Source organism: Symsagittifera roscoffensis, chromosome 2 (assembly GCF_963678635.1).
Source record: "Symsagittifera roscoffensis chromosome 2, txSymRosc1.1, whole genome shotgun sequence".
In the NCBI taxonomy this organism is placed as follows: Eukaryota; Metazoa; Xenacoelomorpha; order Acoela; family Convolutidae; genus Symsagittifera; species Symsagittifera roscoffensis.
The window spans coordinates 8452798-8470138 of record NC_087063.1 but is presented as its reverse complement, the minus strand read 5'-3'; the positions used below and the strand labels follow the sequence as shown (position 1 = coordinate 8470138).

The following is a 17341-nucleotide window of genomic DNA, read 5'->3' as shown; positions in this document are numbered from 1 at the left end:
CTTCATTTGGGGAGCTCATACTCCTCTAAATCAATGTACATAGTCACCGCAAAAATTCAGCCAAAATGAACCCCCTCAATTTAGCCTTCGGAGCCAATATAACTAATTTTGAGGGGGAGCGCTCGCCGAAAAAACGCATTTTTTGTCATCATTTTCCAAAAAGTGCCCAGAAACGACGTTTTTTGGCCTGTTTTTTGAAAAATTTGCATACAGCGCAGAATACTATTGACAAAACAGGATTCTTTTAGTTTTTTCGGAGAGCTCGGAAAATCAAATTAGTCTACCTTTAAAAAAAAAGATCCACAAATTTTTCAAAATTTTTCGAAGCCCCCCCCCCCTAGAAAAAATTATGCGCACGCCTCTGGATCATTCAAATGATTTTTGAATTGTTTTGATTATTTCTAAGATACAAAAAGCATACTAGTTGAGCTATAAAGCAATGGAATACCACTGACAGCTCTGTTTTAGCTTATAAACTCTTTTAATAAAAATTTGAAACTGTTAATTATAAAATTACTAACCATCTTGATTGCCTAGCAACGGTGTGGCCCCGCACAAACACCCAATGGCGGCATCCGAAAACTCAACTTCATATTTGTCGAGTACAGGGTGCTTCGGCTTCACATTCCAACAAACCTCGGCGTTAGACACTTCGTTTTCGACTTGAATGCAGACCTCGAATGGGGTAGTAGCCAGATAGACGTGGTCGAATTCGGTAGCTTTTATGAAGTCCTCGTTGGTCAGGGTGTCTCTATCGTCTCCCCAACTAATGCTGATTTTCAAACCGAAGTAGAATGCTGAACAAAATTTAATTTTCATAGTTAAATGAGGTCAAAGAGAAATATGATAATTTAAAAATCGGATTGGATGGTCCGCATTAATGAATTAAGACTATACTATTCAGCGTCGAACCTCACAAAGATTCCGCTTTGGCCTTTTTAAAAAAATTAACTTGTGGACTCGAACGTAATCTAATTTTGAAGAAGGAAGCGGCGCCATAAACTTGCGCAAAAAAGAAAGGCGTTCCTAGAAATGGCGTTTTAGTTCATTCTATGAATCGATTAGCAATCGGTAATTATTATTATTAATTAGCAAAATCAGGTTAGAGTTAGGAGCGCGGTCAACAAGTAGACTTCTAATCAAGCAGACAAAGTCGTAAGGCAATCACAATTGAAATAACAAAACAAACGTACAAATTATTTTCTATTCTCTTTTATGATTGGCTTACGACGTATATTCCAGGAGAGTTGTGAGAACGAGCCCAGCAAATTGTTTGATATACCCATTTCCTCGAGACAACCTCTTATTGCCTCTTAAAAAGCGGGACAAGGAATTCAGAACACTGATTTATACGAGAAATCAAATCGACTATTAGTTGGGTGGAGTTCTGAATCGTTGATTCCTGGTAAATAATCAAATATTTATGTGACGTTTAACTTCATAAGAGACGAGCCGGGTGTTTTTGTTCTACCAAATTTTAGTTTTTTAACGATGATCTTTATAGATTGAGACCAAACTCCTTTCAATTTCAAGATTCACAGGAAAAACAAAAAACTTCAATTAACTTTTTGTTCTCTCCCCTCCCCCCACAGGAAGAAAATCTTGGGTGTTTTCTGTTATACAGCCCAAAAATTATATTTTTCATATTTTGATAATTGTATCATTATACTCAAATCTGATTGGTTGAAATTACTTCCAGCAAAGAAAACCTGGATTCTCAATGGAAAACAGAAGCTCAGTTAATACTATGTCATATATTTGGGCCGTATGACAGAAAAGACCCGAAATCTTAATGAAGACCAAACGTACCTGCTGGATTATCAACATCCACTTTTATTTTGTAACTGGACAGTGTTTGTGCGAAGGGGTGAAATGGGTACAAAGGGGTCACCAAAATGTCTTTGATGCCCTCGTGAACAAACACCCTGAACTGGTAGTAATACACGGGCACGTCTGTCTTCTGAACCCCGTCGATGACGTCATCGACTAGGAGGTCGGGATCGTCGTTGAATTTGTCAGCTGTCACCCAGATCTCAACGTCATAACTGAGGTCATAGTATGGCGCCCTGAAACAGAAACTCAAATGATGGACTTATTGTAGGAAAAGTGTAAGATTTAACTAAAAATACTTTTAATAACACAAAACTTCGCTGGTGCACAAAACGTCGCACTAGCAAGTATAAAAAAATCCTCTGCGGGGAACGGCGCAACTAAAGTGTTTCGAAAGCTAAGCAACTTGCTAAATTTTTTTGTCAGCCAAGACATCCGAAATTTGTCAAAAATTTGAGCTCATTAGTAAAATTTTTAATTTTTTTTTAATCCTTGGACTAAGAAAGACAGAAAGGAAAGAGTTAATTTCTCCAAATCACTGTCATCATTCAGTTTTAATCAACCATCATTTAAAGGTGGCAGGACAATCTACCCTATTCCAAACTACCCTATACCATTCTACCCTATGCCATTATACCCTACATACCAATCTACCCTATACCAATCTACCCTATACTAATCTACCCTATACTAATCTGCCCTATATACCATAATGAGGTATCATAATGTAATCTTTCAAAGTCCTAATTAGAATCGGAAAGATACAGCACGTGTTAATTCATTTGAGTCTAAATTTTTGGACTCAATTTTGAGTCTTTCACTTAAGGAAATTGTTCTAAAGACTAAATCGCAATTAGAGCCTCAAAATCTGAAATTTATTTCAATTAACAAGTTTTAATCCCCAATTTTCAAAATCACGTACAAGAATGAAACCAAAACTACGTCATTATATCAATTTCCCTTGGAATAACATCTACTAAAATGAGTCAAATTTCTTGGGGTTTATCCCAACAGAATTGGCGAACGCTTGTAATCGGTGGCCACGAGTTTACGAAAAAACAGGAAACAAAGAATGGAAACATTCACTGGAAGTGTTCAAGATGGGGGTCCCATAAATGCAAAACGACAGCAATAACCAGAGAAAACGATCTCATTTCCTGTAGAAATGAGCACATGCACGAAGTATTTCCTGGTCGTTCGGATGCAAGGCTTCTCGTGCAGAAAATGAAACAGGACACAAAAATACAGCAAGTACCAGTCAACAGCATAATTATAGCAAACGGCCTGCAGTCTGTCTCCGAAGAAAAAGCAGTTCAATTAGCTCTTCCTTGCCGGTCGGCTATTAACCGGGCCCTCAATCGACAGAAGGTAAATGATAGACCCACGTTGCCTCCAATTGTCGACAGACATTTTGAAGTGCCAAAGCAACATGAGGATTTTTGCGTCTTCGATAGCGGCATTGAAGATCCAGAAAGGGTGTTGATTTTTGGAGATCGGGACAATATCCAGAGTTTGATATTACATCGAGATGTTTGGCTGTGTGATGGAACGTTCAAAGTTTGCCCGATTCAATTTTATCAACTCTACACCATCCACATTCAACTCGCTGGCTTTTACCCCCCCCCCCTGCATTTATGCACTGTTGCCCAACAAAACAGAACACACTTACAAAAAGCTACTGAAGGGGTTATCAACCATCACCGAAAACACCGAGCCTCACCGCATTCTCCTCGATTTTGAACGTGCAGCACTGAACGCTTTCGCTAGTCACCATACCGGAGCGTTGCTGAAAGGCTGCTATTTTCATTTATGTCAAGCGTTCAACCGGAAAATAAACGAAGTGGGCCTGAAGCGACTGTACGAAACTAATCATGATCTCAATTTGTCATTGCGCTTAATTCCAGCCCTAAGTTTCGTACCAGTTGAAATGGTCAATGCTGCTTTTGACTTGGTCATTGAGGAAATCGAAAACGTGTCGGACAAATTTGATCTTGACGACAATATCACTCAAAAACTTGATGAGGTAGCCTCATACTTTCAGCGCACCTACATTAAAGGCGAAACCATCGGAAGGAATTCTCGCGAACCTCTCTTCCCAGTAAACCTTTGGAATCATTCCGAAGAAGCAGCTGCTGGGTTAATAAGGACACTTTTTGAGGTTCCCGTGGCCGTAGAGGGCTGAAATTTTGGGAGGTAATAGAGGCCAATACCAAAAGAATTTTACCTTCTCCCTCACCCCGCCCCCCAGTACCGCCTTGGCCTGGTACTGGGGGGTCTACCCCTCCTTTTGTGATCAACTAGTCAAACCCTCAGTAATTTTCGAATTTCATTCAAAATTTGACTTGTTGGTGATTTGATCTTTAGAGCTTTTGATTTTCAAACACAGGCATTATCCGCTATGCTATGTCGACTTGATGTGATATGACTTTTGTTTGTTTAAGAAATAGCCGCAACGCATTTCTATAGCAACATTGGATTAAAATTTCTGTTCGTTCATGCTTTGAACTCATTTCCATTTTGAACGCGCAAGTTTTACGTTGCTTTGATATTTTGTTCACGTGCGTCAATTATTCTTTGATCATAATTAATGGTTCTTTGATTTGTTCGGAAATATACTGTTTTGGATTCTTCAAGAGGATGGGGTAAGTTTCAATTGCTTTAATTATAGGGTAGAATGGTATAGGGTAGATTGGTATAGGGTAGATTGGTATGTAGGATAGAATAGTATAGGGTAGATAAGCATAGGGTAGATTGGAATAGGGTAGAATGTCATGGAACCCATTTAAATACGAACAAAATTCATTTTTGGAACAATTTAACAACATCAACTTTATCAACTCTAGACAATGATTGGAGAGGATAGATTAAGGGCAAATTCAATGCCCACTATTTGTCTACCCTGTATACGATTGAAAGAAAACAAGTGTAATTAATAATATTATTAGTGTTATTAATTATTAAATTATTTGAAAAATGGAAACTGCGTTTATTGATACGCGCTCCTCCTCAAATTTTATGCCTGTTTGGAGCCCAAGACACCTTCAGAAAAAATAAGAGATAGTTGCCCTATAAAAATCAAAAATATTATCAATGTAAAATTTTTTGGAAAATTTTGGCAACCAAAATTGAGGTCCCCGCCCTCGCTCGCACTTCTCTGATTGGAGTTCGTTGAACTACATACCTACAAGGTTTGACCAACTTTTTTTCTTGGATTAAAACGCGATCATAAAAGATGATTTCTTGGAACCTTCCTTGTCAAGCTCGCTTTTCCCGACTCACGGAAGAAGATTAGTGAGATTGATGGTAGAAACTTGGGCGAGGTGTCCCTGGAATGCCCACTTGATGCCATAGCCAGTGTCGCTTGTGCCCGGATAACTGGCCACGTCAGTTCCAGCGGGGTCGCCCTGGAAGGGACCGGGACCAGACGTGAACTAAAACACAAAATGATTGACGATTTCCAAATTTTCTCTGGTCTCGAAACTTTTGGGTGTTGGCAAATGTTTGAAACTTCACTGATGCGACAGGGCTTACAGTGAAAGCTGGCCAATAGTGATTGGGTGTTTAAGTTTGTATTTTAAGTGGCTGAATTTTCCTAGCTAACATTGAAACACTTTTTTAGACCCCAGAGCCAAGCAGTAAATTAGGTACCAAAGAACGCAATAGGACTAGTAATTTTGACAGTTGTCAACAGAGCGTTGGAATTATACCAAAAAACACAAGAACCACGAATTGTTTTTGAAGCATTTGCAAAGAAACAAACTAAATGACCTGAAAGCTTTTACACTTTCGAGAATATTCAAAGATTGGCACCATTTAGAAAGAGCTAACCTAATTTGAGAAAACAGAATTAATAAGTAAAAAAGTTTTTTTTATTCCGCTGATAAATCTAAGACATAATATACATCATAAAAACAAAGTCAATCTCACTTTTGCGAGATTTGAGCTTTCTTTGTTGGAGAGCGTAATTTTTGAAACAGTAAGGCTGCTCATGTCAAAGCTAACTTTGACATTTTTGACTGCTTTTCGACATCTATGAAACAGTTTTTGAATTAAACATTGATGGCATGCTTCAGAAAAATGAAAAGATTGGATTTTGGATCAAGTTAACATCCTCCCCCCAAATAGACCAAGTAAAGATCCTCCACCCCAGCGCTTAAATTAAATTAAATTTGCTAAGGGCTGCATGTAAAATGCTCGATTCTGATTGGCTGAAAATTCCCAACTTAGAACCAAGTTAACATCCTCCCCCCTAAACGTGTTTAGGGGGGAGGATGTTAACTTGGTCCTTGATTTTTTAAAATCCTCTCAAATGTTATTTAAATTACTAAAAGATGTATTTAGCGTCCATTAACGTATTACTAAGACCAAATAGGTATAGTCTCAATAGATTTTGGATAGTAGGTTTGAGAGCCTGATTAAGTTGTTAAGTCGCTTTAATCACACAATTGATTAGTTAATAGCATGATTCAAGATTTCTACTTGAAAAGAGAAAAAAAATCTCGAGAAAAAGTTACACCAATCACGAACATCCCACCATTTTCTTAAAAAGTAGATATATTTGAATGTTTCGACAGTTTTATGTTTCGACAGCAACATAATGAGTGCATTCACGTTGTTGCGATTGAAAAAAAAATGTTCAATTTTTTGACGTGAACTTGTGTTCAGCCTCTATTTTATACATTGGCTCGCCAATGGCAGCTAATTAACCACCAGCTACCGTTGTTGTCAACTTTGCAACGCAGGTCTTTAAACCGTATAAAGAGGTCAAACATTCACGGGAATGCTTTCACACTCAACTTCATTCGAATGTTTTCAGTTTAAAATTATATAATCACCATTTATGTTTAGCTGCTGGAAACGTCGCTAGAGTTTTCATGGTTTTTCACGTAGATTTTTAAAATTGTATAAGCATTAACAAAAAACTAAAAATTTTCGAAAACTTCTCCTAGTTTTGTTGGTTGTGCCAAAAGTGGAATTAAATTAATCGAATAATTTAACTAACACAAAAGATACTCTGGAAATGCAAACACAGTTGATTCTTTTCCTCAACCGAGGGCGGCTGAAAAAAAAAACATTTTAGATTCTTCAATTTTGAAAAAACTAGCATGTTGGATTTTTATTTATTTAAAAACTGAAAAAATATAGAGAATAGTACACTGTTGGCGTTGGCAGCGTTAAAAGATCTACTTTTTTAGGAAAAAAAGCACAAAAACGGTAGCAGATCTGGAAATATTATTGTTACATGTCAAACGATTGGTGTTCTCCGTGGGGACAGTATAGGGAGGGGGGATACGTGACAGTAAGAACAACATGAAGCTATAGTAGATTCATGAGCGTGAGCAGAAATTTTTATAGTCGGGGGGGGGGGGGGCGGTTTTTCAAAAAAAATGAAAATTTTCACGACTTTTTTTTTAGATCGACCCATTTGATATTCCGAGCTAAAACTATAAAGACCCTGTTTTGTCAAAAATTTTCTGCGCCCCAGTCAATTTTAAAAAAAAAAACAGGCCAAAAAAGGCGTTTTTAGGCACTTTTTGCGCTCCCTCCTCAAAATTATTTATATAAGCGCCAAAGGCTCCTTTAGAAATAGTTTGAGGTTGTCCAACGAAAATGGATGTCGTAAAATTATACCAAAGGAGAGACCCTTTGGAAAATTTTGGCAACCAGAATTGAGGGGGGGGGGGGCACGCTACTGAAAAGATTATAAACTACAAGTTTTTTCAATGTTTAGGACCGTGGCTATTATTCTCATAACAGATGGACCGAATTCGCGAAAACTTTCAATTTATTTTTGTCTTTTGACAGTTTTTGAGCATATATTTTGAAAACTTTAAGAAAACTTGAAATTTCAAACTTGGTAAATAAAATTTTTGGATATTTGGTCCTTCTGGCATGAAAAACTTCCCCGAACACCACCCACTCCGCCATCATACATTATTAAATTGAGTCGATGAACTAGCATAAAGTTCTTATAGCATAATAAACATCTTCATTACCTCATAGACGACATCAGTAGAAGTGGAATCCACAGTGTAGTACACTTTGGCAGTTCCAGGGTCTAGTGCCAGAATATACCCTGGATAGACACGGAAGTGGTCCGGCGCCTCGAAGGTTCCGAGATCGAGTTTGTATATTCCATGACACCCACACCCACTTGCGCAGTCGGCGTCAAGGGTGACCTTGGAAAAGATAAAATAAAGTTCAGAGCAAAACTAGCAACAAATTATTTTGAAAAAAACTAGGTAGTTCAAATTGAAAAACTCGTGTTCACTTAGCGAACTTCGCTTAGACAACTCTAGCCGAAAAATAGTTAAGCAATTTTTGAAAACCCAAAATTGTCATCATTACAGATAATTTTTTTTAATTTGATGAACTTTCGACTTGTTGGCCCATCACCCGATTACAACGAACTTTGGTTGCAAAAATTTTATACTGTACAACTTTGAAAATATATAGTATAAGTTTTTTGCAAACAAATTTCATTGTAATTGGGTGATATGCCAACAAGTCGAAGAGCCAACACACCAAAAAAAATACCGTTATAACAAGCCAAAATATAATAATGTTACGTACTTAACAACAGATTTTCAATGTTGTTATGCAACTGATGCGAAATTTTATAGCAATTTTTGTTATGCTGATAAAATTTCGGATTTTGGCTTCAAATTATAGCGGTTTGTAGATATGGCGGCTTGATAAACATCCGCCTGTAATCGATCATTAAAACTAAACAAGACTGCTCGTATCAGGGCGAAGCCCTGAATGTTCCGACTGCCTTTTAAGGTTTATGGAGCAGCAGTAATAACATAAAAAATTAAAAGAAATAAAATAAATTGAAATTTTTTTTTCTAAAATTTGAATTTTTTTAATGAAAATCATCCCCCCACACGCCAAATAAAGTACAAAAAGATAGATTTTCTTCCTTGTAACAAATCAATTATGGCAAATAAGCTTCCTTGTACCAATTTGGAACGATTTATAAGACGGATTAAATCTCCGCTAACTCGTTAATAGCGCGAATTATATCGCGCGTTAATTGTCCCAAATTGGTCAAAATGGCAATCTTTAAACCCTCATAACTTTACGAAAAATGATCACAGGTGAAATATCTTTTCAAATTTAAGCTCAGGACAACAATAGCTTTCGAATGATATAAAAAATTCCGTCAAAAATGGCTAGTTAAAAAGTCGAAATTTGTCTGAAGAAAAAAAAAACCCACCCCGAGCACAAATATTCCGTTACTTTCGTTTCGAAAGTCGGAACAATAATCGAAGTTTCACTATCTAAGTTTACAATAGGTCTGAAAACTGTCTATTTTTCTGCATATAATAGACTTTATCTTATCCATTTTTATCACTGCGGATAGATAGAAATCTTTACTCTAACCCTCCCGTACCCAGCAGATTTTCTATATATTTCTTGCAGAATTTGATTCTCAGATCTGAAACTTGGACCTGAAATAGGAAATTTCAGATTTGAAATTACTTTGCAAAACAAAATTTAAGATCTGAAATTAAATCTGAGAAACGCTTTGTTAAATTATATAATATGCATTCGAAGGAAACAATTGAGTTTTCATTTTTTGCTGTTTCAGAAATACACAATAATATTTTGATTAAATACCGGTAAAAAAAAATTCTCAAAATTTAGACAAACAGTTTTTTCTTCAAACTAATTTTATTGCTCAGCTGTTTTAAAAAGTTTTTAAAAATTATTAACAGACTTATTAAAAAACTATTTAAAAATTATTCAAGCACTTTAAAAAATATATTTTGGTTTTCATACGCAACTTATGCGTTTCCGATGTTTATCTCATGTTTCATGCTTTGCGAACTATATTGCAGCAGTCTACGGTTGGAGACTTTGCGGAGTTCCTGCTAGCAGCTAGCAGAAGCTATAAAATACTGAAAAATAGCGAAAACTATGTCTGAATCATTGTTTTATTTAAATCTGAAAAAAAAACAAAGAAAAACTAAAGTTGAGATCTAAAATTAGATTTAAAATAATTTTTTTAGATCTGAAATAACCAAGAAAAACAAAATTTCAGATCTGAATATAGATCTGAAATAACCCATTCTTAAATTATTCAAGTGTTATTTTAAAATTTCACAACCTTGTTCAGATCTGAAATTTAGATCTGAAACATATTTTTTTCAGATCTGAACTGGAACTTGTACTGGGTGTATGTTAGCACAGTTACAATTTGTGAGCTTCCCGGCTATAATGTCCATTAAACACAACAATGCGATAAGCCAACTAGTTCGCTCGCAATTGGCTAACTAATTAATAAGAAATATAGGGCCTGAAACCAGTCTTCATTTATTTTCAAATACCACAATTTTTGCCTATTATAAATATATTAAATTGTTTGTTTTTAGATTCCATTCATTAAAAAATTCAAATCAGTTTGAGAGAACGCCGAGGAACTTTGCAGCCTGTGTTCAGGCACCTCAAATCTTGTTTTGACCTGAATTCTTCTTTTACTTTCGTAGTTAATAATAAATCATAAATTATTTTCAGGCTGGCAATTGAAAAAAATGCCAATTTTTGTTGATTTCTCAAAGCAGTATCAAGCTTGATAGAACCTATTAGACCATATGCTTTGTTTTCAGACGACCCTGATGAAATTGTTTTATAATCAGAATATCAAAGCTATTTGGAGCAAAAAACTGAAAGTTCTCGAAGAAAGTAACTCACCGTCCATTCCGCATCTGGAACCATAGTGTACCCCACGCCATTGAACGCCTCAGACCGATTGGCACTCCTGCACATTCCGTCGGTACACCCTCCCCCCAACTGACAGAAGGCGTCCCCACAGTCGCTTGAAAAGGGGGGCAGGCAGGGATCTCCCTCGGCAAGACATTCCATTGTCTCGTAGCAGTACACTGTGCCACCCGCACAACTCGGCTCGTAGAGCTAAAAAAAAAGTTAGCATGATTTATATTCAAACTATTTTTTTTGGTAATCAAAAAGTAGTTTCAACATCAAGTTCTTGTTGACTTCTAGACAGTGTATAGCAGTCATGGTTTCTTCAAATTAACAAAATCAAGATGAAACTGAACCGTTTAAGTGGGATTTAAAAGCCGTATCCTCAATGTTTCATCTTAGATTGAAAACTTTAAACGTACTTACTTACCAAAAAAAGTGTCAGGAAACATATTGATAAAAAATTGATTTTGCTTAAATATCTATATACATTTTTGTTTTTGTTGTGCTCTTAATGATAACAACAATGACTCACCTTCTGTACTTTTTGAACGACAGAGAAAATTTCAACCCAAGAAACAACTTTATGTGACATAATAGAAACTCCAGAAAAAGCCATCAAAAATTTCCTTTGACGACGCAAACACATTTTTTTTTCAAAAATTACCAAAGGTTTAAATTTACCCTGAATTTGATCACGTCTCCAGCTGATGCTGCTTTGACGAAGTACTCGAACCCTTTGAGGACTCCCTCGCAGGAGAACTGGGCCTTGGGGTCAATCAGTACCTTCCCTCCCCCAGTGGAATAGAAGTAGGAACTCTCGGGACGGTAGGACAATCCGAAGGAGGCATAGTCCACACAGTTAATTGTCTGCATCACTGGGTTACCCGCCAAACAGTGATACGGGTCTAAAACAAAGACATATTTTTTCCTGTTAGGTGGCACACTTTTGCAGTATAGAATTACGTTTTTCATCTTTAGCTCTGGGTTTTTCTCTTGAACCATGTCGGGCTAGCGCACAACTAGCTTGAGCAGGTAGCTGTTTTGATTACAGTAAAAAAGAGCACCACAGGGACAGTAATTTGTCCTAACAGAGGATACGAAAAAAAGCGAACCAACTGACAAAGTTTTTGAAGAGCTCTCTTATTTAAGTTGAGGTGGAGTCTCCTGCTTTAATAAGTGTTCATTCGGGCTGACTTAGGAAATTGTCAATTTGGCTAATTAGGGACAATTAACGCTCGAGATATTTCATGAAATTAACGGATATGCGGCTGTTTATTCAGCTCATAAATCGTTCTAAAATTAATTGACGCAGACTATTTGGTGTTATTTATGAAATCCTGGACGCTAAGACCATCACTTTGTATCTGACATTGCGTGCGGGGGGATGTAGATCTAAAAAAAAAACGAACATTTTTTTTCAGTATTTTCAAAAATTATGTCAATTTTTTCAGTTGATGTTTTCAAAAACAGTTTCAAAGAAGTTGAAGTGCAAATGTAACTCTCAGGGCTTTACCCTGGCATAAAAACTCTTGTTTCGAAGAAAATGACGGAATTTTTGTCCTTCTCCAGACCAATTTGGACTTTTTAATTAGCAATTTTGGACAACATTTTTTGTACCATCCAAAAATTATTGTTGTCTTGAGCTCAAAATTTAGAGGATAAATCATATTTTTTTAAATTATGGGGGTTTGATTTTGCCAAAACTGGCCAATTTAGGACTGTTATTTGCGATATATTTCGTGCTGTTAAAGCGTAATCGAAGATTTTATTGTTCCGAGTTTTGATTAAAACCGAGTATATATAACTGGTGTTTTTTTAGTCAGTTTCGGCGATCGAAATAATAGTTTTTAACAAACGATTGTTATGCCCAATTGAAGATAGCGACTACCTGAAATCAAATTATAAAATATATTTTACCTCCGATCATTTTTCGTAAAGCTTTGGGAGTTAAAAAAATTTGGCAATTTGGCCATGCTCTGGATTATTTTAGTCGCGCTTGAAAATTTTATTCATAATTCTGAAAGCGTAACGCAAAATACTTATGCGTGGACAACTATTCTACGCAACAAAATTGCTCCAAATTGAATTGAGGCTAGCTAATCGGTCGCATTAATTTCGTACGACTCAAATTTTTACATTTGTTCTTTAAAATTGTCCGAAAATTCTATATAGATTAAGGGGAAGTCGGAACACTCAGGTTTACGAGGAGTCTTTGCCCTAATTTACGAGGAGTCTTAACCGTCTTAGAAATCGTTCCAAATTAAACTGAGGCATGCTACTTAGTTTATTGATTACTTTGCTATATGCGAAACAAATCACTTGGTACGTTACATAGCGTGATGCGTGGTGATTTTCAAAAAATCTCACTCAGAGTCTTATGAAGTAATTCTCATTTGTTCCGATTTTGTAACGAAAGTAACAGAATATTTGTGCTCTATGTGGATTTTTTTGTCTTCAGACAAATTTCGACTTTTTAACTAGCCTTTTTTGACGGATTTTTTTTTCATCATTCAAAAGGTATCGTTGTCCTGAGCTTGAATTTGAACAGATATTTCATCTGTGATCGTTTTTGTAAAGTTATGGGGGTTTAAAGATTGCCATTTTGGCCAATTAGGGACTTTTAACACGCGGGACTATTAACGCGTAAGCGGAGATTTAATCCATCTTAGAAATCGTTCCAAATTGGTTGAACGAAGCTAATTTGCCCTAATTAGTTTGTTACTAGGAGCTTAATTTATTACTTTGACTTTTATATGGCGTGGAGGGTTGATTTTCACAAAAAGTCTCAAATTAAAAAATAGTAAAATAATTTTTTATTACATTTAATTTTTTCATGTAATTACTGCTCCGTAGACCTTATAAGGCAGTTGGAACATTCAGGTCTTTGCCTTGATACGAGCAGTCTTGTTTTCTTTTTGAGAACATTTCATTATTATTCTTTAAAGCGAGCACTACTCCATAGACCTTAAAAGGCAGTCGGAACAATCAGGGCTTCGCTGATTCCGCAAAATCTGTTCCAATTCAGAAATGTTTCAGCGCTGATTAACCACTGAGATTTTCAGCGCTGATTAAACGATATTGGATAACCTGCCACTGATCAAGAACTGAATCAGCGATTGCAAACTCTTTAGATTGTGAATAAATTAACTATTGGAAACTGATTTGTTCTTCATGCCTTTATGCAGTCTATTGTAACATATGACGAGTTTAGCCATGATGACACCTAAAACGATTATAAAAAAAGAAATCTGAAAGGTTGGCATATAATACTGCTTCAAATCAAAAATTTCCAAACAATCCTCAAAGATGATGGCCATTCTAGGGTTTTCGCAGATATCAAAAATTCCGAAATGGCTGACCAAAAAATTGAAGAAAAAAAACAGCCGCTGTCAAAAATATGCACACACCACTGAGCAAATTTTATCAAAGGCACGAAGGAATGTTTTCAATTTTTTTCAAACACCTCGAAAATGTCAATAAAGCGTTAGGAAAACTCATTGCTAACGGGGTAAGATATAAAGTTTCACAGTTACAAGAGCTGTTCGGGCGAATACCTTAAAGCCAGAAGGACCGAAAATACTGTTAATCAATCAGAATTCAGAAGAAAACTTGCGAATATCAGTTTGCAGGACAGTTAAAAAGAGGATGTTAACTGAAGATTTTCGTGAATTCGTTTTTGATACCCCCTTTCGTCCATCAAAACCCCTTTTCTTAATGTTTAATTTCTGAATTGATGGTTGTAATTTGGAGTCTCATTAACTATATCCCTCCCTCGGGTACCTGGAAACGATTGTAGCCCTTTTAAGAAAGAAATCAACGATTAAGCAAATAAGAAATTTAAACCTAGAAATGAATCCCCCCATGCAGAAGAGGGATATAGTTCAAGAGATCCCTAATTATTAATCAGAGTGACAATTATCCAAACGTAGAAGTCGCGAGCACAGCTACAAAAGTACAGTGTTTTCTCGAGATCAACACTGTACTGTTGTAGCTGTGCTCGCGACTTAGACGGGAGTGCGCACTCAACCTCTCGAAAGTAAATTTCTTACTCATAACAAAAATCCAATTTTTGAATCACTGCTATGAATTTTGGCGAACCAAATGCATGTTCATGTCAAAAAAAATCAATACTTTTTTATTTTCAATTTAGAAAAAAAATTGAAAAATGAAAACATAGTAGTATATTTTGGTTACAGCTTCATCCATTTAAAAAGAATAATTTAAACCGTTGTAGAAGCGTTCTACCAACGTAAATGCAGTTGAATATTGCTACCAACTGAGGGCGCCTGAAGCAAATACATTAGAATTATTCAAATAAAATAAACGCAAACTTGTTAATATGGATACACATTACGCAAACTTGTTAATATGGATACACATTACAAAAAAAAAACGCACGTGCAATATAGTTGATGTTTTTGCCTTTTGATTTCTACATTTTGAAAGAGAAAAATCTAATTTTTTTTCAAGTATACCTACGGGTGAAGGCTTTTTTGCCCCCCATTGAGTAAAACCAAGTCATGAGTCAACAACAACTGACGGAATCTCAGCTACCAATTACTCATGAAGTGCTGATTGAAACGGAGACAAATTTCAGAAATGCGCTAACAGCAAACAAATCGACGACACAAACAAAACAAATCCAAATAATCAAAATCATCCCCCCATTCTCGAGAGAAATTGTAAGGTCAGCTGAAAATGTGGCTCAGGCATATCGAAGTTGTGCTTCCGATATACTTAAACAATTCCCCACAACAATGCAACAGAAGATGACAATCTCAAAAACAATAACCGTGACGAAAGATGACCGCAAACTTCATACACTGACAGTTATTGCTCCCCCCGAAGCAGAGCAATTCATAACTAGCATCAAAAGCGAAGGAATCATTCTTCTTAACAGGACGGTATTTCCCATGGGATGCTTTCCAAGGTCTCATAGACCCAAGAACATTTACCCTAAACTAGCAAAAATCAAATTGTCGAACTTGCCTTATGTATGCAACGATATCGAAGCGAAATTAATTCTCCAATTGCCAGAAGACATAATTCATAGCCCCATATTCCAACGTGAGACCTGTATCGTAACTGAACCGGGTCAGTATGTTTACACAGGAAGAGCAATTTTAGAAGTTAAAATACAAAACGAAGAACAAGAGAAAAAGCTGAAGGACTGGTCTTATAAATCGAGAATGGATGGCTTCAAAATGTGGGAAGGTGTAGAAATCTCGTTTCACATACCTTCACTACATGAATGTCAAAAATGCAAGATGTCTGGACGCCAAGAAAAAGGTCATCACGATGATTGGTGTAACATAGGGAACCAAATAACCAAAAATCCAAATAATCACTACCCACAAAAACCAAGCTCCAATAATGCCAGCGACGAGAAAAACGATGACAAAACAACAATCGATAAGTTTTGTGATGGTACCGAAAATGAAGAAGATAAGAATGTTGAAGCACCACCATCTGGAGTTTTGATTGATGAATCTAAAACAAACAGTGCAGCTACTCCAAGCGAAGAAAAACAAAAGAATGAGGTTCTCAACAATCAGGTCGTAGATTTTCATTCTTACTCTGCAAAAGAAAAAAAAGACAAACTAAATATCGAAAATAACAAACGAAAATGTTCCTCTGACGGAAGAATGCTTACAAAAAGAGAGCGTGAAACTTCACCAACCTCTTGGTCAGTTTTAACACGGAAGAAAGGGCCAAAAATGAAATCTAAAAATAACGGAGAAGACTTGGTTGGAGGGAAGTTTTAGCAAAATTTTTATGTGCGAAAAACCAGATGTTTTTTCCGTTAATATTTTTAGCATAGGAAATCCAGCTAAATTACACTCACTTATCAAAAAATGCCAAGTTTTAAAAAAATCACCCAGTTTCATTTTGTGCATTCAGGAAGCAAAAATTTCGAAACTTACAAATATACATTTGAGTTTACTGGATAAATATAATGTTTTATTCGATTTCATACCGGGCTCAAATAATTCTGGTGGTTTCTTAACGTTATGGTCATCAAACTTGAGTCCTGCTAAAAGAATTGCTTCAAGTACAGGTTTTCAATTGTTAAAGTTTGTCAAACTTGATTGGTTTGTTATCAACGTTTATGCGAACCCAATTTCATTCCGAGCAACTTTGAATTCCCTGAAATTAAGCATCAGATTTTTACCTAACAAATCGAAAATTATCATGATGGGTGACTTTAATGCGCTGAGTTATGATAATATTAACAGTTCTTCAATACTTAAGTTAAATGATGCACGTATCAAACGATTTACCCAACTCAAAGAACAAATTCTTGACTGTTTTGGTTTTGTTGATTTTGCACTCAAGAATGATTTTTGTGATTATACACATTATGACAAACAACATAAAACTTTTGCACGCATAGATTATGTCTTCATAAAATTCGAAACAGAGTATGATTCTATGCAAAGCATTCAAATATCAATATCTGATCATTTGCTCTTACACGTTTTTGTTAAGCCATCTAACTTGTATCAGCGCGGCCCTAGTTACTGGAAATTAAATGAAGAAATTTTAAACAACAACGCCAGCTTAATTCGTGAAGACCTAAAAAATTTTTACGAAAATGAATCACCAAGTAGTTACGAAAACTTTAAGCACAATTTTCGTGACCTTCTGAAGTTTATTCAAGAGAACAAAAAGCGTGTAGATCAGAAAGAACTTAATTTATTGAAGTATCACGAAAATGTTCTCAGAGATTGCATTCACAGCGGAAAAGGGCCGAACCCTAATTTGATTGAAAAATATCATTTGGTGCTGGAACATCTTCAAA

The 17341-nt window shown here is 36.0% G+C and overlaps 1 protein-coding gene across 2 annotated transcripts in view; it reads right to left on the bottom strand.

Annotated features, from left to right (window-relative positions):
• Window positions 1-17341, bottom strand: part of LOC134838971 (uncharacterized) — a 113702-nt gene that overhangs the window by 70597 nt on the left and 25764 nt on the right. For both annotated transcript variants that reach the window (XM_063854343.1, XM_063854344.1), the window contains 6 exons: window positions 11221-11444; window positions 10528-10746; window positions 7827-8009; window positions 5110-5261; window positions 1810-2066; window positions 522-797 (listed from right to left, as the gene is read on the bottom strand). In XM_063854343.1, the coding sequence (XP_063710413.1) occupies window positions 522-797; window positions 1810-2066; window positions 5110-5261; window positions 7827-8009; window positions 10528-10746; window positions 11221-11444 (1311 nt within the window). The remainder of the gene's footprint in view (window positions 1-521; window positions 798-1809; window positions 2067-5109; window positions 5262-7826; window positions 8010-10527; window positions 10747-11220; window positions 11445-17341) is intronic.